Source organism: Cimex lectularius, unplaced genomic scaffold (assembly GCF_000648675.2).
Source record: "Cimex lectularius strain Harlan isolate CLEC.00 unplaced genomic scaffold, Clec_2.1 scaffold3, whole genome shotgun sequence".
Taxonomy (NCBI): Eukaryota; Metazoa; Arthropoda; class Insecta; order Hemiptera; family Cimicidae; genus Cimex; species Cimex lectularius.
Window position 1 is genome coordinate 2,632,362 of NW_019392688.1, and position 20,699 is coordinate 2,653,060.

A 20,699-nucleotide genomic window follows, 5' to 3' on the forward strand; every position below is an offset into this window, starting at 1 on the left:
TAACAAACAGAAACAAGATAAAAACATGACAGTGGTTAGGATCCACACTGGCCCAGAGAACTCGATATTCTATGGGGTGATTTGGATATGCCCTTCCATTCACGCTGATAAATTATGTTCACACACATGCCTGTGCTCTCGCTTGATAAATTTAATTCAAATGAACACTTACTTTGTTATGGAATTTCTTTTATCATACTTTACTTTCTATTTATCAAATCTGTTCGTCTCAAGTCTTTCTCTTGATTTTATGCTCCATCATCTCCATTAAACATGTCCTTACATACAATGTTCAAATTGAGACCATTAAAAAACCAGCTCCTCATTGGAACATTGCGTTGGTGGAGGTTTCAGCGGGTTCACTTTTGCAATTCATGTCAAGAGACATGGTTGTAGAAATCCTTCAACCTGATGATGAGCTAAGGGCTCGAAATCTGGAAAGTTGGAAAACAACTTACTGTGAGTAGGAACTATCTTTTTTTAAAAAAGGATTATACTTGTTTAAATACTATTTTCAATTAAAAAAAACCATGGGCTCTGCCGGGATACGAATCTAGGACCGCTAGCTCAATACGAGTTGGTTGCCTTAACCTCTTCGCTAGTCCCTTTAATAAGCTTAATTCTTAAAAAAAGATATTTTCATAAAAATTAATCATTGCATTTTATGTCTTTTATGATAAAACTGATGCATGCCATTTATTAATTATTGAAAACTTCCTGTATATCTTATAATGTTATGAGAGTTTCTTCACTTGGCAAATAGAATAATTTCTAAATCCTCCAAAACATGAATAATCAGGAAACTTTGTAATCAACGCTTGAGAACATCACAAATATTCACCAAAATTTCTAGGAGACTGGATTGTGGAATGTTGGGCTGGAAAGAGCAGAATTGCCTAGCTTGTGGATGGGTATTATTTAACCCTTCCACGATCGTAAAATGCACATGTCTTAGCTTGTCACTTGATCGACCCTGATTTTACCATTTTGACTTGCCTGTTGATTATTTGGTCTGTCAGGTGTGTTTCAGCTATTCCCATCTTCAAAGCAACCACTGAATTTACAGACAAGCTACCAAAAGTAGTATGGACAAACTACCTTTCCATGATGTTCAGATATGTATCATTCTTGGTGCTTGGCTTGTTTTAAGAACGTTTAGAATAGTTGTTAATTGAGACATTCCATGGTTGGGTGATTCTTTATACTGGTTTTGTACTTGTTTTTAACTGAACAAAATCTGAGACTACGTTGTTTAGTTTGAAGCAGTCCTCACAATGTAATAATCTGCCAATATTCTTCTCTTCTTCTTTTAATACAAGAATTAATTTTCAGCATGTTTATCTTCAATTATTGATGGGAAAGTTTTAAATAAATACAAAATTATGCAATAATTTTTGTTTTAATTATTAATTTTTAAAAAAGGCAAGAAATGGCTGTTTCCTGTCATTTTTAAAACTGTACTGTCTTTGTAAGACTTTTTTTAAAGTAAACAATTTGAAAAATGGCTGTTTTTACAAATTGTTTAAAACAGTTTACTTATCTATATTTTTATATTTATACCAGTATAAATAGAATTACTATAAAATACTATTCTCTCTATTTTGGTCCTCACTAAACAAAACTAAATAAATTTCTAATAAATGTACACCAATTTCAATCCATTTACAATTTAAACAAATTATTTTAACGTTAAAAAAATAATTACATTATTTTTGTTTGTACAATAAGAAACATTTAAGTATTGGGACTTTGTTCTTCAGACATTTTCTCTTATCTATAGTATAATAAATGGCTAACAAATTTAATGCTACATTCATTTAGTACTTTAGAATATACTTGCTATTTTTCCAACAGTAAGTACATATGCTCCCTTGTTTATTTATTTATTTTTTTCGGTTTTATGTGTTTTTTTGGAGTTATTATTTTGTTAATAATTTTATAAACGCTATCATTTTTTTTTTCTATAAATATTTACATTGTGACACATGCTTGCCTACAATAAAAATCACAATACAAATTTTTATATATTCATATCTTTCTATAATTTTATTAACTAACCAATTTTTGCCTATAAACTTCTACAATCTACTAAAAATGTTAAATTTATTATATTTAACAAACATTTTTGTTTAAGGAAAGAGGGCTTATAATATTCTCCAGTTGAATAATAATTGTTTAACATTTTTGTACATAAAGAAATAAAGATTGAATAAATAGTATAAAAATACTTTTTTTTTAATCAGGTTTGCTTGAGTTTAATTTAATAAAATTTATGAAGAAAATGAATTAATACATGTACGCTGGATTACTAGTCACTAATGGAATTATCTGAAAGCCCCAATTTGTTTCAAATGTTAGACAATGATTTCAAATAAATAAATAAACAAACAAATATTTGGCTGATTTGAGCCCTAGTCACTTATTTGAATTTTTTGTTTGCACCATTTTTGAACTTGTCTGAAGCAAAACTAGAACCAGAAATACTGAAATAGCCAAAATACAATTAAGAGAAAAATACAATTTTTCCCATCTCAAGAGTTCAGTAGATCAATCATAAAAACATCTAAACCTCTATTTAAACGTACACCCAAATTTGGTTCAGTACTGTATACAAAAATTTAAATATATACATTTGTTATAAACAAATAATAATTTTCTAATTTATGTTTTTCTTATTTGAAATTCTATCTTAATTTACGATTGCTCTTCCTTTTTTACTACTTTTTTATGTTATTTTTATAAATACATTTTATATATAAAGCCAGTGGCGGAGGCGAAACCTGCTCACCTCCCCAGTCGTGCGTATATGCTCATGTTCTACTTTTGGTGAAATGCCCAATGCCATTTTCTAAAAATAATAAATAAATATATTAATAATAATTTAATATATAAACAAAGATGTTTAGAGTATATTTTTAGAAAATTACCTCTCTATTTGTCCCTTTTGTCTTCATGAGTTCATAACAGGCGAAACCTGGAATCATTAAAAATGAAGTAAGGGCCATTCCGATCCCAATGGCCTGTGCCCAGACCGGGTAGACGTAGTTGCCATATGTTAATGTTTCATGGTTTACTAAACCTGAAACGATCACTGCCTGGAAAAAAAAGATTGAAAAGTAAATCAAAACTCTATTTTTTAGGTGAAACAGAACAACTTACTATAAGGAATGAAGGCGAAATAAACTTCCAGCAGATCCTCCAATAGATCCCTGGCTTTGAGCCAATCATGTCTTGTACATCTTGACAGAATCTCTCCAGACCTATCAGCATAAATGTTAGTCGCATTTATTCAAAATAATCTTAGGAGTTTTTTTTTTACCATAGAACCAAGAGACGGCAATGGCCTCGAATAGAGCGGAACAAAGAAGAGAAAGCCCAGCAGCATAAGTGTCAAGCATATGAAAGAAGTAGATGCCCCCGGGTGTTGTATTGATGAGAGCGACTGTGAAGCTTATTCCGACTATTATGGCTGTGAAGCCTTCTCTAAGATGCTTAGTGCGTCCAAAACGCTTTCCATACTCATCCATGAGTCCAGTCAGCACGCACTCGAGCCCACCCATCTTACAACAAAATGAAATTGAAACATAAATTAATACCATGTGATTAAGGATTTTATGTATAATGCCATTTGGAATTACCCCACTGTCGAGACCAAGCATCATTAGCATAAAGAAGAACAGGAGGGACCAGAAATGTGACCCTGGAAGGGTTGCAACAGCCTCTGGGTACACTTGGAAAACAAGTCCTGGCCCTGTTAAACAATAAAAACAAAATAAATTGATCAATTGTAAGAGGACTGCAGTGGTCGTGTGGTTCAAGTTGTATTTGCCACATTAACATTCTGGGTCGAATGGAACCCATGGAATTTTAATTGATAATATGTAAAAGGTATTGTAAAGTGGTTTGTTCCCTCGTCCATGACACCCAACAGGCAGTTGTATAACATATTGATGTGAATTTATTTTTACCTTCATCTGCCACATCGTTGATAGGTATGCCATGCTTCTGACTCATGAATCCCAGATAGGTAAAGATGACAAAACCTGAGAAAAAACTTGTAAAACTGTTGACTATTGATGTTATTATGGCATCCTTGAAGCAGTTGTTTTTGAAATTATTATAGCTTGCATAGCTGAGATGTACACCAAAGCCTGCACCAACGCTGAAGAATATCTGTACAGCTGCATCAACCCATACCTGAGAATTTACGTGTAAGGAAAGAGCAAAAATGACCATTTCTGTATAAAAGAAAAACACCAACCTGAGGCTCTCTCAATTTTGATAATTCAGGCTGTAAATAGTACTTGATGCCTGTCATAGCTCCTGGCAACATCAGGCCACGGATCAAGAGGATTGTAAGCACTACGTAAGGCAGGGTAGCAGTTACCCAGACGACTTTCCCTGTTGATTTGACACCTAGAAATACACAAAGGATGTGAAATTCTGATCTGCTTATTCATATGAACGAATAAAATACCTTTGAACAATGATAAATACAACATTATGTAGACAAAGAAAAGACAGAGGGCCAGCTGCCACTTTGGGTATCCCAGATCTCCAAAACCAGAACTTTTATGCATTTCAAGAACTCCTTGACTAAAAGCAGTGGAACAGATAAATTTGCAATTATATAGATCTTAATTACTTGCTTACCTAAAATATTCAGCTGCTGGTGATCTATCAGCCTCTCTCGTGTAGTTCTCTTTGGTTTGATTGTCTGGGCCTTGGTAGGAAATGCAGTCAGGAGAGTTCCAAGTATTATTGCAGAAAAGCCAAGGAAGCTCTTTGTGCATCGAACCGACGAAAAAGTACAGTGCCCAAGCAATTATCACATTGTAGTAGAATGAGACGAAGAAGGCAACGACAACTGCACAAACTCCAACACCTTTAAATATGGGGCAGATCTGCCAGACGGTTATCGGCCCTTGACGATTGTACTGGCCAAGGACTAATTCCATGTAGAAGAGCGGCACTGCCCCGAATATAAGCATCAGGGTGTAAGGAATAAGAAAGGCCCCTGGAGTACAATTTTATTGTTTGATTGTTAAACGTATTAGAACTTTATTAATATCGTTTAAAACTCACCTCCACCATTTCGATAACAAAGGTAAGGGAACCTCCAGACATTGGCGAGATCGACGGCAAAACCGATAATTGATAGAAGAAAATCTGCGTCTCTTCCCCATGTCTCTCTTTCGGCATTGGCTCCTCCATCCGGAGCAACTGCCTCAGTCTTCAGTACTCCATCAATAAGCCGTACTTCCAAAGATCCTTAAGAATAAAAATAATTTAATAATTTTTTATGACTTCAAGATGTATAAATAGACACAACAAAACAAGTCATTATTCACGTTTTTCGTCTTCCGTTTTTAGTGCTAGTGCTGGAAACTCCTTCTTCTTCTTCTGCCCACTGCAGTACTGTGACTGCACACAACCTGAATGAATATTAAAATGAAAAGAAAACTTTGTATAAATATCAATAATGTTTGTACTATTTGCATATATTATTTATAGAATATCATCAAACACCGATATCTTTAAGCACAAGTTTCATCTGAATTTTTAATGATTCCAAAATATTCTATTTGACAATCTTGGGTTTTAAACATTTTTTTAAATCATAATTTTTTGGCCTTATATTCTTTATTCTTGCTTGTTAGTATTCTAGTATGTAAGTATATCATATTTATTTATTGGGGAAGGGTATCAAGAAACAAAAAAGGTCAAGGCAACATGGGAATTGAACCCACAACCATGGGGGTCTAAGAGCTCAGAGTCTATCTTGCTGACCACTCTGCTAATGCTGTCCCAAAATGACAATTTAAATTTAGGTAACAATTAAATGTTAAAGAGTGTCAAATACATCAGAAAATATTAAATGTATCAATAAGCCAATACAAATTTGGCATTTAATATAACAATTAAAATAGACTAACATTTAGCAATTTAAGTACAACTTAAAAATTATTTATATTTATATATATTTGTCGATAAGAAAAATGTAACCAGAAGAAAACTGGAGATGCATTATTTTCAGAAGTTAACTCAGTTTTACTGCTTGGTCAGCCTTTAAGCTGTTTCAAGAATTGCTGCTGAATATAATTTAACAAAAAATATAGTGAAAAATATTAAATTAAAAACACATATGAAACAATTATAAAGTTTGTTTGTATTAGTAAAAAAAAGAGGCATTAATTTAAAGGTAATAAATTTAATTATCAGAGAGAATGGCAAACAAACTTGTTTATGGATTGCGGGTGTTATAAATTTATTTAGGCATTTGTTAAGATAACAATTTATTGTAAAACTCTTACAGGCTGATAATAAAAAGTGATACTAAAAAATGTTTAAGTCTCAATCTTAAAAAATCATGTAGTTTGATCAAATATTTCGGTCCTATACTTAAAAAAAATAGTGTAATCGAGTTTTTGTAATAATAATATTAAAAAAAAATACAAATGTTTTCAACATTAACAAAAAAAAATGTTTGTCTGACATGATTGGTTTTTCATTCTAAAAATTTGCATAAATTCACATGAGATAATTTGTTATAGTTTATTATAGTTTTATATTTATAGTTAATAGTTTTATTAAATTAATTCATGATTAAATGTTTTTATTCAGGATGAAAAACTATTGAAATACACCCAGAGAAAAAAATCACATGTGCAGTCTCACGGAAAATTAACAGCCTCCCCCTTCCCACCAAATCACCTGGAACTGGAAGGAATAAAAAACTAGGATAGATTCATTCCCCCAGGCATCACACACGACAAAGCCTTGCTTTTGTAAAATTGCAGAAATAGTACTAAAACTTTAACAAAAAACTTAAAATATCCGACCACTTTCAAACGAATAAGACCATTAATGCATAATTAAGCATCCTTAAAAATAGATGTATTAAATTTATTTTCTATCATAAATATATATTATTAGATTTAACGATATAATACAATGAAACAATTCCGATATAGAATGAACAGGTTGCATATGTTGTCCATTACAAACTTAGAAATTTACCATGTTTGAAACCATGTTTCAGTACTTCAGTAATAAGTTTCAAAATCCTGATGTATATTCTTATACTAGTCCTCAAAAACTTGATGAAGGAATAAGTGTCTTTTCTTTCAAATTGGTCTTATCCCTGATTTTTTAAATAAAATATTAACAACATACAAAATATAAATTATAAAACGTATTTTATTTTTTAAAAGGTAAATTAAACAGGGATCACCTTATTTATTATAAGGTAATTCCTGTTTAATTGATTTTATTGTGTAATATTGTAGATGCTAATTGGAAAAAAATCCTGAAACATCTATATAAATAAAAGGAAAATATTTTTCAAAAACAAACACACGAAAAAATGTGCAAGCTTTAAAAAAAATATTTTATATGTTTATAAGTAAAAGTTTATAAGTGAATAAATATTTATTACCTTCTGTATAAAATATATGTTTTAATTTTATCACATATAATTACAATACATTATGTCTTTTGAGGAGTACCTACTTTACATTAGTTATTATTTATATTATTTATTTTAGTTATTATTATATTATTTATATATTATTATTATTGGATTATAGGGTATGGGTTATGTTGGACATGGATTGGGCTAATTGGGGGGATTAACGTTGAACATGGAAAACTTGGTGGGGATTAATTTATTTACAAAGGATATTTTGAGGTCATTGTGGAGGATAGTATTGGAGACATAGTAGGACGTGTTGTCGTGTTGACTTGGTTCTGAGGTCTTTGGGTTTGAAGGACCGAATTTATTTGATATCTCGTGCCCCAGTTCCAGTCCATATGATCAAATGGTTTCAGTAACGTTTGTATGTCTGTTTGTTGTTGACAAGTTGGATTTGTGTCCAAGTAGTTTATAGAACAGTCCAAGGCACGTGTACAATTCCTGTCTTTTTATTTGTATTTGTCGGTTTCAGGTTAAATGTGAGTAGGTGAGATTAAGATAAAAACCCAAGGTAGCAATCGAGTTTAGGGATAGGAATATTGTGTAAGAAATTTTATTTCGGAGAGTTGTTTGATTTTATTAATCCTTATCCTCCAAAGTTTGCTCCGTTCGGCTATTCGTGTCTGAACCGCCTCTGAGGCAATTTCAGTATCGGGAACAGAGGAAAGCACGGTTGTGCCGTCTGCAAAGCATGCAAGGAGGGTAGGGGGTGTAGTTGGGATGTCTGAGGTGGTACAGTATTGGTCCGAGCACACTGCTCTGTGGGCTTTCACAGGACAGTAGTCTAGAATATGTGTATAAGACTATAAGGTGTTTGGAAGAACGCGCTTTAGTTTGTATAGAAGACCCTAGTGCACACACACGTGACCTTTTCTATCTAGAATGGTCCCCATACAGTATTCTTTACGTTCAAAGACTGACAATATGTGGTCTACGCAAGCACCCGCAACGAAAGCTAAATTGATGATTTGAACCAATCTTTTGTTACCATTTTATTAAAAATGAGTATACACGCTGTGATTTAATGTAATTTGATACTCTGAAAAATGTATTTTCTTACTTCTAAACAGGGGAAAATATATGATTCGTATATAAATTTATATAATTTGTTGTTGCTTCTGTTCGAAATCCGTCCGTTTTGGTTTCCGCCACTATTCGAATTCCAATTTAGAATAAACTTGCCGAGATTTTATTCAACGAATCACCCCGATTAGTAATGGAATGAGATCTAGTAAACATCCGTCACTCCGGTTGTTAAAAGGAAGTAATTTAACCACTAATTCAACTGAGTGGGCATTAAGATGGAGAGGCACGGTCTAATTGCGAAAGATGACAATCTTTATAATTCGATTTTCATTTAACCTTATTCCGGAATTATCTCTATCTCTCTGGTCTTAATTTGAAAATCCTAAAAGACCCCTAGTAATTAAATGATTTGTTTCGCAGGGAAGACGGTCGTGTTAATATGGTTATGAACCGTAATAATTTTGAATAACCTTAGTGTGTTTCAAGAAGTTATTTATATTTTTGATTTGTTTATCCTTTTCCTTCCATCTTTTCTGTAATACTGATTACTGATTTATATATGCTCAAATATGCATATACGTGTACATACAAGCGTGCACAGAGTTGAGCATATCACTTCTCGCAGTCCTCAGTTAGGGTGATGGAGTATTTGATATTCGTCCGTCACACTTTACTCGTGTGAATATCTTATATAACTAACTTAATTGGGGGTCGATGGAGTACTCAATATTTCACCATCTCTTACACTACACATCTACGCTAATAAATGCATTCATTCTCAACATACGCTAGGTACACAACTATCAGTATAATGTACAGTAAAAAAGTCCTGTTTCCTCCAAGAAACGGTACAACGGACCGAGATACTCGCAAGCGTCAAATACTCAAGGCATTCCTACACGCTCTCTATATGGAGACAAGGAATGGCACCCTTTAATTAAGTGGACACATCAAGCAGCCTGTCTTCATGCCGGACATATACGCGGACTTGGATTTTCTATTGTTTGATAGTAACCAATCACCTACCTTGGTCTGTCTATTTTCTCTGATTTTTGTTAATTCAGACGGGTTTCGGCATTTTGCCATCTTAAACGCGTCTTTATTAACAAAAATCAGCGAGGATAGGCAGACGAGGATGATAGGTAGGTCGGTTATCATCCGACAGACCATAGGAGGAAATCTCACAACTTGGATTTTCATTTCACTTCCTCCACCAACCATATGAATATTTTAAAAAAATGACAAATCAATTTAAATTTTTTAGGATTTAACCACACTCCGTTTACCAGCTTATTAACAACAATACCAATACATTGTGACAGGTAAGTAAGCGTTCATGTGTCAATCTTGCATAGCCTATCCTTAATTGGGTGAGGATGTCCCTTCTTTTATGAGTCATGTCCTGTGAAGGCCACCTGTCGACCATGCTCTTGGTTCAGGAAAACCAATCCGGCCTATCGACACTGCCAGTTTCTTTTAATTATGTTTATTTTTATTGCATTTTTAGCTTCAGAGGGCCGGATCGCGGCGGTTACGTCCGGAGGTGAGACGTCTCGGCCTCGTCCGCCTTTTCGTTATCTTCCAGGATATGCCCCCCGGGTATCCAGACAACAACCACCGTTTTATCAAGACGCTTCGGTGCATGGTATTTCTCCAAAAGAGCACAATGAGAGGGATAGCAGTAACCAAGCTGGGAGAGTCGGTGGAGTCAAGGTAAGCAGAACCACCCTGTTCATCAATGATAATTTTAGAGATCAAGCCGATCGTGGATTTCGCTTTAAGTACACAATTTAACCCTTTTTAATTAGTTTAACATATACATTGTTTGGCCAAATAATCAACTAATTTGGTCGCATTGTTCTGTTCATTAGGTTCTTTCAACAGTTATCATTTACACTAATGGACAAATTGAACGCACCACTCAATTTGTTTAGTTTAAAATTAAATCCATTATCTTTCTTCATTAGTTGCAGGTGATTAGGAGCTCTCGTAGTGAAAATAAACAGTAAATAATGCTTTGTTTATTTCCTTTATTTAATTTTGTACTGATTAATCCCATTTGCACGAAAAGTACCATTACGCCTTTCCGTTCTGCTAAGCATAAAGATAGCATTTACTGGTGGAACAAAGCTCAACAAAAAGTAGCTACCCAAACATTAGGCAGCATACAAAGACTAGCAAACCTATGTATCACAGAGGCAATGAGAACAATCCCTACAAACGCATTAGAAACTTTGCTAAACCTACTTCCACTGGAAATATTCATACAAGAAGAGGCTAGGAAAAGCTCACTTAGGCTCCAGAAACAATTAAATTGGAAAGGAACTAGACAATTCGGGCATATAACCATAATCAATAAAATCAGAAACCCATTATTAGAAATGGGGACTGATTATATGATCCCGGAAACAATCTTCACAACTTCCCATAAAGTCTCAATGGACTATAAAGGAGAGGAAGAACACAGGAGAGCATCAGATACAATGATATGGTACAGATGGCTCCAAAACAAACGAAGGTACCGGATTCTGTACAAGCCCAAAACATGAGCAATCAAACTCATCAGGGAAGTACACTTCGGTTTTTCAAGCGGAAATAAATGCCATCATTGCTTGTGCCCTGGAAAATTTTAAAAGAGGTTACACTGACAAAAAAATCCTCATAAGATCAGATAGCCAAGCAGCCATTAAAGCATTAGCTAAAAGAATCACATCAAAATTAGTCAGTAATTGCATCCAAAATCTCCAAAACCCGGGAAATACAACAACCTGATTATATCTTGGGTGCCAGGGCACAGGGGAATTTTGGGTAACGAGAAAGCAGACAGACTGGCCAGAGGAGGATCTGCAAGACCATACATAGGCCCCCAACCTATTCTTGGGATAACAAAAACAAATACAGAATCCTCCATCGCAGAATGGATCCAAACAAAACAAAAGGTTAGTAAACTTATGATGAAACAACCACCACCGAGACTGGCAAAAATCCTGCTGCAATTGGAGAGGGCCAAACTCAGAGGAGTGGTAGGATTACTAACCGGTCACCGGCATCTGAGAAAACATCTACACAACATAGGTATATACAGCGATGATTCCATTTGCAGATTATGAAATGAGGAGGAGGAAAAAGCCACTCATATCATCTTCGAATGCGAAGCAACAGCTCAATGGAGGTTTAACCTAACGTACGGAAAATACTTAAGGAATCAAATTGCAGCAGCAACAACTTGATACTTCTAAGAAGAAGGATTGAGTCTATTGACTGAACTACGGAACTAGGAAGGTACAATAAGCCAGAAGGCTGCAGTGCCTGGGGAGTACAAACCCCGCTTCTTCGTATCCTTTTCTACCATACCATACCATACCAGCATTTGCTTAACCTTTTTCCTTCGTAGCTTTCATTTGATATTATTCTTATTAATCCATATTTGCTTAGTGATCATAATTGATCATATTTCACGATAGCTCAAATGGTTAAAGCAGCGACGTATTGAGCCGAAGGTCGTGGGTTCCAATCCCGCTCGTGACACTAATTTTTCATCTCAACCAAAAACCTTAGATATAAAGAATAATCATTTGGAATTATTCTTTTCTTAAACATTTTTCAATGTTTTCAGTCAGGCATTTAGTGAGTATGACAGTGTCATTAGAGGAAGGGTGCCAGCGCGAAGTCGTTAGGAGACTGTAAATCACGTAAGGAAGAGTTCTTCGACGCTTCAGAGAAAAGGGGCTCCACACTAGAAGGCACAGGGTCGATCTAGGTCTACAGACTAGAGAGACGATAGATTCATCCGTTATCAAGCTGTACGAAACTGCAGCATCACGGAAGAAATCTAATAAGGCAAGCCCGAAACGTTTTGATTTCCTCCAGGACTGAAAATAACCTTCGAGGACCTCTTCTTTCCACAGCTGGGAAAGTGGACAGGCTTCAATTCATGTGAACATGTGAATTGGTCATTGGTAGATTGGGGACGAGTTCTCTTTACAGATGAGATAAGAATTGGCCTCAAATCTTCAGAGGGGCATAATTTCATACGGAGACGCTCAGGAGAAAGTTGTGGTTCCACAGGTGGGTGGCATTCCACAATGGGTCATTGATGTTCTCGGATGGCATTTCCTTGATCACGTGCACCGAATTGGCGCAAGGAAGATCTCTAACTTCACAGAGGGATTTACAAGGCCAAGCCCCATTTGGATGAGATACCTTGGATACCTTAAGATACCTTAATGAGTTTGGAATTGAGTGCTTAGTGCGGCCAGCTGGAAGTCCAGATTTGATCCCAATCAAACCCGCCAACTTAAGCGACGAGTATGATAGCGGATCCCAGGTCCTAACACGCTAGAAGAACTGGAAACGGCTGTTCTTGATAAATGGGAAAGAATTCCTCAGGATTTTGTCAAGAAACGTTTCCAAGGAATGGAAAGACGTTTAACGGGCGTTATTTGTACCAGAGTTGGAAATGCTTGGTATTGAAGGGGTAATTTTTTAAAAATTTGTTTTTGAATTGTTTTGTTCTTTAACATTTTATTTTTAAAACCAGACCTATTTTTGGTATGCAAAATGAGAATAAACCGAAAAACATTAAAATTTATATATGGTGCTTTTCTTTGTCCATCAGTATATTTACCATTCTTCAAACTGAAATTGTCGATGTTGTATTGAACTGTTATCGCTAGTAAACATCTCGAAAACACAATAAATGTACCATGGACAATATTTTATTATTTTTATTAAAATAAGATTTTGTTTTATTACTGTGGGGTGAACTGTTGGAGGAGCCGTAACCGTCGTCTAGGTTGTAGTGTGTGAGGCATGTTGTCACTTCTTCCTTCGTCCTCACCGTTTCTTCATTTTCTTCCATATTTCTCCACTACCTGTGTGCAAATTGAACGTTATTGTAAACTTTTCTTTCTAACGGAGAAACAAATGTAGTTCTTTATAATTATAAAAATCTAATTATTTTTATTATTTTACAATTAATCAAGGTTTTTAGTTGAGATACAAAAGTCAATGGCACGAGCGGGATTCGAACCCACGATCTTCGGCTTGATACGCCGCTGCTCTACCACTTGAGCTATCGTGACCTCGATCCACTCGGACATCAACTTCCCATCTCAACCGCACCTTTTGAATTTTCCCTCCTTTTTGCCATTTTTCAAAAGGTGCGGTTGAGATGGGAAGTTGATGTCCGAGTGGATCGAGGTCACGATAGCTCAAGTGGTAGAGCAGCGGCGTATCAAGCCGAAGATCGTGGGTTCGAATCCCGCTCGTGCCATTGACTTTTGTATCTCAACTAAAAACCTTGATTAATTGTAATATATTAATTGGTCAAGCGAACCACGAAATTAGTGAATTTAATAATTTTTATTATTATTCGGAGATCGTGAGATGCGGTCTGGTGTGGCGTAGGTTTTAGAAAAAACATTTTCTTTTATGCCAACGTTTCGATCTTTATTGAATCATCTTCAGGGCCTGGGATTTATAAACATTGTTTGAATTGTACAAATACATGTAGGATGTGGAAAAAAAGAATGAATTTATACAATGCTAGAAAATTTTAGATTAAAAAAAATGAATTTATACAATGCTAGAAAAATTTTTAGATTCAATCAAAGTATTCGTACTCTCGCAAAGTTTTGTTGATTGAATCTAAAATTACTTCTAGCATTGTATAAATTCATTTTTTTAATCTAACATTTTTTCTAGCATTGTATAAATTCATTCTTTTTTTAATCTAAAATTTTCTAGCATTTTATAAATTCAATTTTTTTTTTATCTAAAATTTTTTATCATTGTATAAATTCATTTTTTCACATCCTACACGTATTTTTAAAATTTAAACAATGTTCATAAATCCCAGGCCCTGATGATGATCTCAATAAAGATCGAAACGTTGGCACGATAAAGGAAATGTTTTTCTAAAACTTACGTCACACCAGACCACATCTCACGATCTCCGAATAATCATTGACTAACGGTCATCAAACACATTATTTTTATTCTTAATGAAATCCAATAAAAGTTCATAAAACCTACTGTTATTTCAACGTTAAAAAAATCAGGGGTCTCCATTTTTTAACTTTCAAAAATGTTTAAGTGGCATATTGTCAGGATATGCTGCTATTGATGGGATGTTTAGGGAAGGAAAGACCTAAAAACGTGAATAGGTCTAAAGTTTTTAATTGCTTTTAAATATAAATTGTTTATCTCAAATCTGTTTTCGTATTAGATGAAAATCGGCCTTTGTTGTTGTGTTTCTGTTAGAGCGGAAAGGCAAAAGGGGACCCGAAACTGAACCGACGGGGATGGAAAAAATCCAATTAAGAACTTTCAATTTCTTTCTTTCTTTATTATTAGGAACGAGAAATTAATACTTAGAGCAGGGGGGAGATGCAAAAGACAGAAAAGGTTGACTTTCAAACAACTGACGTCGGAAATTTAGAGAATCTTTAATTACTTTAAAATCAATTATTTCTTCTTTTTTTTACCTACACCCCATGAACTTCAGGGGTGAAAGGTATTTGAACGGTAACGAATGCTAAACCGTGACAACTTGGGGGCATTGCCGGCTTTGCGCCCGTGTACTTTATTATTGAAGAAAATCAGAAACTTGGAAAAAATCATTGATTTGTATTGATCATCATACACAGACAAAACACTTAAATGTAAATAGGACAAAATAATAAAACAAAATAAGCGAAGTTATTAAAATTAAAAGTCGGTTTTTGAAACTTTCTAAAATTTGATTATCTTTCTAATTAGTTCAGCCCTAAAAAAAATAATTTCACGCATAGATAAATAAAGGTATCTTGCACATATTAACATGTATTTTGAACTTTTTTCATTACTTTCCAAAGAAAAATTTGCTTTTGTTGTTAAGGTTTATTGAACACTGGGTTGATTAAACAGTGTTTTTTAAATATTTAATTTTATTATTCCTATAACAGTCAATAATTGTCCTTTTTAGATGATAATTTTGCCTATCATCCAAGATCTTCTTTTACAAAATCCTCTCTAAACATGAATCGAGTCAATGATCAAATTTAGCGGATGAGGACCTTCTATTTTTCAGAGGGATTTCTTATGCCAACCTTCTAAAATCTTTCAGCTTTTGTTTCTTCCTTATATGTATATTTTTCGGTGATTATTTTTTTCTATTGACCCATTCAATGATCTAATTTGGCCCATGATGAAATACCTCCAATCTCCCAGGCAATTCCATTATAAAACTCTCCGAAAAAAAAATCGGTTTTTGATATAAACATTTTTCTTAGTTATATAGTTTTTTTAGTCTTTATTTCTTCTAGCGACCCAGTCAATGATCAAATTTGATGGATTAGGCAGTTCGATCTTCTTGTCGAATTTATAAAACATTTTCCGTCTTTGAAACGAAATTTTGGCTTATATATTTTTTAAGGATTATTTATTTTGTGTGGTGATTAATGACCGTTAGTCGATAATTACTCAGAAATCGTGAGATGCGGTCTTGTGTGACGTAGGTTTCAGAAAAACATTTTCTTTATCGTGCCAACGTTTCGATCTTTATTGTGATCATCTTCAGGGCCTGGGATTTACAAACAGTGTTTAAATTTAACAAATACATGTAGGATGTGGAAAAAAAGTGAATTTATACAATACAAAATATATTTTTTTATACAATGTTTGTAAATCCCAGGCCCTGAAGATGATCTCAATAAAGATCGAAACGTTGGCACGATAAAGAAAATGGTTTTCTGAAACCTACATCACACCAGACCGCATCTTACGATTTCTGAATAACTATTTATTTTATTGACCCAATTTTGAATATTGTTGAAAATTTTCAGTATTTGAAAGTTTTTTTTTAGTTTTTTTTCCTCTACTGACACAGACAATGATCAAACTTGGTAGATACGATATTCCCGACGAATTTATTATGCCAACCTTCTAAAACTTTTTCAGCCAAATACAAGCCCAACTTCTACACTTTTAGACGATTTAATTACACCATCTTTTCAAAAAATATTTCGTTATTTCATTTTAAAAAAATCTTTGCTTCTTCTATTAACCAATTGGCCAAATTTGGCGGATGAGGCAATACGTTCTTTCTGTTTTTACTTTTTATGTTTACACAGTCAATTATTGAATATTATGGATGAAACGATATCAACAATGTTCCAGACCATTTCATTATACCATTCTTCCAAAAAATGTTCAGCCTTTTAAAAACCAATTCTTGCTTTATATTCGTAGTTTTTGATGATTGATAGAATTTGGTGGATAAGGCAATATTTTATATCGCCCAGAAAAAAAAAGTTCTTTGAAAATATTTTCAGATTTTGACCGAACACAATTATTTGTAATATAGTTTCTACTTGTTCCATCGACCCAACGATTTACGTTAGAATTTGCCTTGACCTGGCAACAGGTCTTTGCCCACGTGAAACAATTTATGAGACATCGGCGAAAAACGATCTGTTCCTTTGTCATGAAAGGAAAAGACTTGGCTGTTCACTGTTTCTGGTAGTTTATTTATTTATTTTTAAACAATACAAAATCTACTTAACTCCAAGTAATCAAATTAGCAAATTTGTATCTTTATCGAGGATCATCCTAGACTATTCATGGTTTTGCCGTGTTTCTCTGCTTTTCGCCATCTTCAGTGGCTCTTTTTTATTCCTTTTTATAAGCAGAATGAATGAACTGGGCGACCAGGACGATCAGAAGCGATCAAGGTCCATTACTTCGCAGAGTTAACAGTATTTTAAAAATTTCAGAAATTATTAATTTTTTTGGCTAGGGCTTTCTCTGAGAGATTTTTCTCTAGATGCAACAGGTCGATTCTTGAATGTTTTTGAGTTTTAACGTATTTCCATTCGATTCTTTTTAAATACCGTGTCTTCTCTTCCTAGGGTGTTTGTTTGTAGGATGGCTAATTGCCAAATGGCGCCTGGTCAAAAAATACAGGATACATAATAAAGGCCGAAAAGCGGAAAGTTGAAAGCGATCAAACGTTCTCAAGTCCTTCAAAGTTCAACAATATTGAAAATTAATTAATACAGTTATAAGAAAAGTCTAATTTATAAATGGGTTTTTCTACGAAACAATATTTTCTTTTTAGAATTCAATAATTAAAGATTCGATAAGTATAACTAGAAATAAATTGGAATTGACTTATTTCGTGTAAAGCCTTGGTTTTAAGGGTCACGATATTTCTTTTTAGGTAGGTCGTTTTGACGAGGTTGGCACAAGTCGGGAAATGATCGGATGGTTTTTGATGCGATTTCCCATTCGCCTCCACATTCCCGAGCAATCGTATATCGAGAGGGGATTTTTAACCAAAGGGCCTAACATAAATTTCTCAGCAGATATGAAATTATAAACTGACAAAATTCTACTTTATATTACGATAATCTTATGTAACAAATAAAGAAACAACCCGAAGACAATTTGAAACATAATTAAAATAGCCCTAGTTTTACTATAAAAAATATGGAATTTTTATGTCTATGGCACATCGGTTTAAGCCACCATACTAAGACGAACAACGACAAGTTGTGTTGAATTTCTAAGCTCGCTAACTTTTTTTTTCGCTGTTGGCAAAATGAGAAAAGCCTTTTGAGCGTTGCCCGTAAAGTTTCTGAGTCTCGGTTAATTCGTTACTCAAAGTTTGCAAGTCCGATCTCAAAATTAAACAAAAACAGGTAGCCCATCGTCCAAGGGCTTAGGCCGTTGTTAAGTTCGTGATAAAGCCCAATGATAACTTTGTCAGACAGTTGAATTAAAACGGGTTTTAACAAGAAAAAAATTATAAATGAAATATACTAAATAAGCTTTATAATTATGCGTAATCAGAAAGATTATAAGCTTTAAAAAAGACGCACAAACTGTTTGCAAAAGTACCCTTTTTTAATTTTGACCATTTTACAAATTTACACACTTTACAAATTAAAATTTTTAAACCTTGGCCTTAACTAAACGAAACAAGGTTAATTAGTACAAATGTGTAATTTATGCTGGCACTTCAGTGGTAACGCATTTTTGGGATTTATTTGGACAGTCTAGCCATGTGTGTGAAGTCAGGAGGAGTAGGCGTAGGTAATTAATTTGAGGAAGGAAAGGTCAATAGGTTTTAATTAGCACAAAATTACAATAATTACAACTACTTAAACGAGACCCACTAGAAGAATGTGTCTTTATAGTGAATTTTTTTTCCGCGATGATTTATGCCGTTTTTCTGTAAACCTTTGTACCTTAAAAAAATGGGTTGTTATTAAAATATAATTTAAAAATACACTTATTTTTAGATTTTTCTTAAAAACTATTTAATTATCTTATTTATTGTTATAATCGAATTTTATTTACTCAAATGCGTAGGTTTATTTTTTGTTTAGTACTATAGTAAATCAATCAATTCTGCCTATTTGCTTACTAAGGCTATTAAATATTAATCGCACTTACGAGGTTTTACAACTTTTACCAGTTAGTGTCGATCACCCCTTATCAATTACATGTTTATTTAAAAAAAAAATCGTGGACGGTTATGCGGGAGCATTTTTAAACTCGTCCAGCTAAGACCTCAATTTTGTTCCCTTACACATTTTTGTTCACTTTTGCATTGTACTACGACAATAATAAAATATGTGTATTTTTGACATTAATAATCAAATGTACACATGCAGGACATAAATCGAAACTATATGCGATATAAAGTTTTAAGAAAAACCGAGTTGATTGCTGGGATTAGTACAGGGTTTTATTGAGAACAGAATTGTTTAATTGGTGGCTTGTTGTGTTGGTAAACAAAGGGCGTTAATGGTTTTGCCACTCGAAAGACAAAAATACCATGTAATAATGAGTCTTACTTTATATGAAAACATTATTTTACTGGAATATTGATTTAATACGGCAATAATTCAGTGACTTGAAAATTTGAATTTAAAAAGTTCATATGGTACGATGAACTTGAGGCTTTATGCTTTACTTATACACAATGTTTGATTTTGTATTTATTTTTAGGCTAATTTTAACGTTTAGCATCAGCTTGTAAAAGAATCCAGAAATAAATTAAAAAACAAATATTGTACAGCAAAAATATTTTTTCTCTGGGTGGGATGACATCATATCTGCGTGGTTTGATCGGAACGAAGATTATCTCGAGATATTTAATTTTTTTTGTTAAATACCTTGGTACCATCCTGGGGCAGAAAGAGTCGAGGATGTTGTCCGGACCCCTTCTTCGGTCGGAATGGGTGCGAACCGCCTCCGCCGCCCCTCCGCCTCCGAGGCCCCCACCAGAAGGCTTTACCACTTCATTTCCCCACTTTTGGCCATCCGAACCTCAGAGATTCCCGAACCTTGCAAGATATGAATTTGGTATTGCATTCCTCCGTTGAAAGGTGGACGGGGAAATGTCCCGGGATGAGGAATGAGGACATTCGATATCGGCGAAATTGGCGTTAACGCCTTAATTTGTTTATAAGTTCGTTTCAACAGGAAGTTGATCGTTTAGGCTTCATTACAAACATTCATGGAAGATATACACGGATAGAAAATTTGGGGATAAAGTTGTAACATAACCGTATAATAGTAATAGCGCCGATAGACTGAACCGGCCCACGTTCACATTGTTTTGTCTGCTACCTATTTAAAAATCACCTCGCCCTACAAACGATACAGGTTTTACATTACAACGCAGTCATTACATTGTACACGAAAAATCAACATTTGTACGACTTAATACGACTTAATCAGATATATCGTGGGTTGATAATAACCTTGGGAATCCCTTCACAATCAAGTACGACATGGTCTAATGTTTCAGCTTTCTCTGGGCTGAGTCAGTATCTATCTCAGCACTCTATGCCTTTATCTCGAATATTGCACTTTCCTTTAAGAATACGAGCGCGTGCCTAAATGCTTCCTCCATCCAAATAGGTAGCCTCATTTATATTCTTCTTCTTGGCTTAGTCGGCAAGTATCCATTTCAGCACTGTCCATTCCGCTGTAATTCTAGAATTAGACCTCATTCCTTGGTGCTTTACCGCTGATTTTTTAAACTATAACCGCGTTTTCTTCTTCTTGGCAGATACAGAAAATTTCTTTCCCTGCTCTCTACCGCCTTGCAGTCAACATTAACTTATGAAGAATTTTAGCAATTTCCTAGATACTTCGTCCTTAATTTCTTTAACTACAACTTTACAGTCAAGTGGGGAATGGT

General features: G+C 34.2%; 1 protein-coding gene and 1 long non-coding RNA gene across 2 annotated transcripts in view; one reads left to right on the forward strand and one right to left on the reverse strand.

Moving 5' to 3' along the window:
• Window positions 1-426: 426 nt before the first annotated feature.
• LOC112126538 overlaps window positions 427-20,699 on the forward strand; it is a 29,891-nt gene continuing 9,618 nt past the window's right edge. Inside the window, exons 1-2 of the long non-coding RNA XR_002910030.1 lie at window positions 427-459; window positions 10,008-10,213. This is a non-coding gene — a long non-coding RNA (uncharacterized LOC112126538). The remainder of the gene's footprint in view (window positions 460-10,007; window positions 10,214-20,699) is intronic.
• On the reverse strand, window positions 1,492-20,128 carry LOC106662335 (sodium-dependent noradrenaline transporter). The gene is made up of 13 exons (XM_014386363.2): window positions 19,666-20,128; window positions 13,256-13,374; window positions 5,352-5,435; window positions 5,086-5,271; window positions 4,654-5,017; window positions 4,478-4,596; window positions 4,262-4,416; window positions 3,969-4,197; window positions 3,639-3,751; window positions 3,320-3,560; window positions 3,160-3,260; window positions 2,928-3,095; window positions 1,492-2,848 (listed from the first exon to the last, which is right to left on the reverse strand). The coding sequence occupies exons 2-13, from the start codon at window positions 13,359-13,361 to the stop codon at window positions 2,750-2,752; spliced, it is 1,965 nt and encodes a 654-aa protein (XP_014241849.1). The 5' UTR covers window positions 13,362-13,374; window positions 19,666-20,128; the 3' UTR covers window positions 1,492-2,749.

What these genes read in the sequence shown, in the direction of transcription:
- LOC106662335 (XM_014386363.2), bottom strand. Translation starts at nt 13,361, where the DNA reads ATGGAAGAAAATGAAGAAACGGTGAGGACGAAGGAAGAAGTGACAACA. An exon ending in AAAAACGGAAGACGAAAAAC is followed by an intron (nt 5,272 to 5,351) that starts GTGAATAATGAC and finishes TTTATTCTTAAG; the next exon opens with GATCTTTGGAAGTACGGCTT. An exon ending in GTATTTATCATTGTTCAAAG is followed by an intron (nt 4,417 to 4,477) that starts GTATTTTATTCG and finishes GTGTATTTCTAG; the next exon opens with GTGTCAAATCAACAGGGAAA.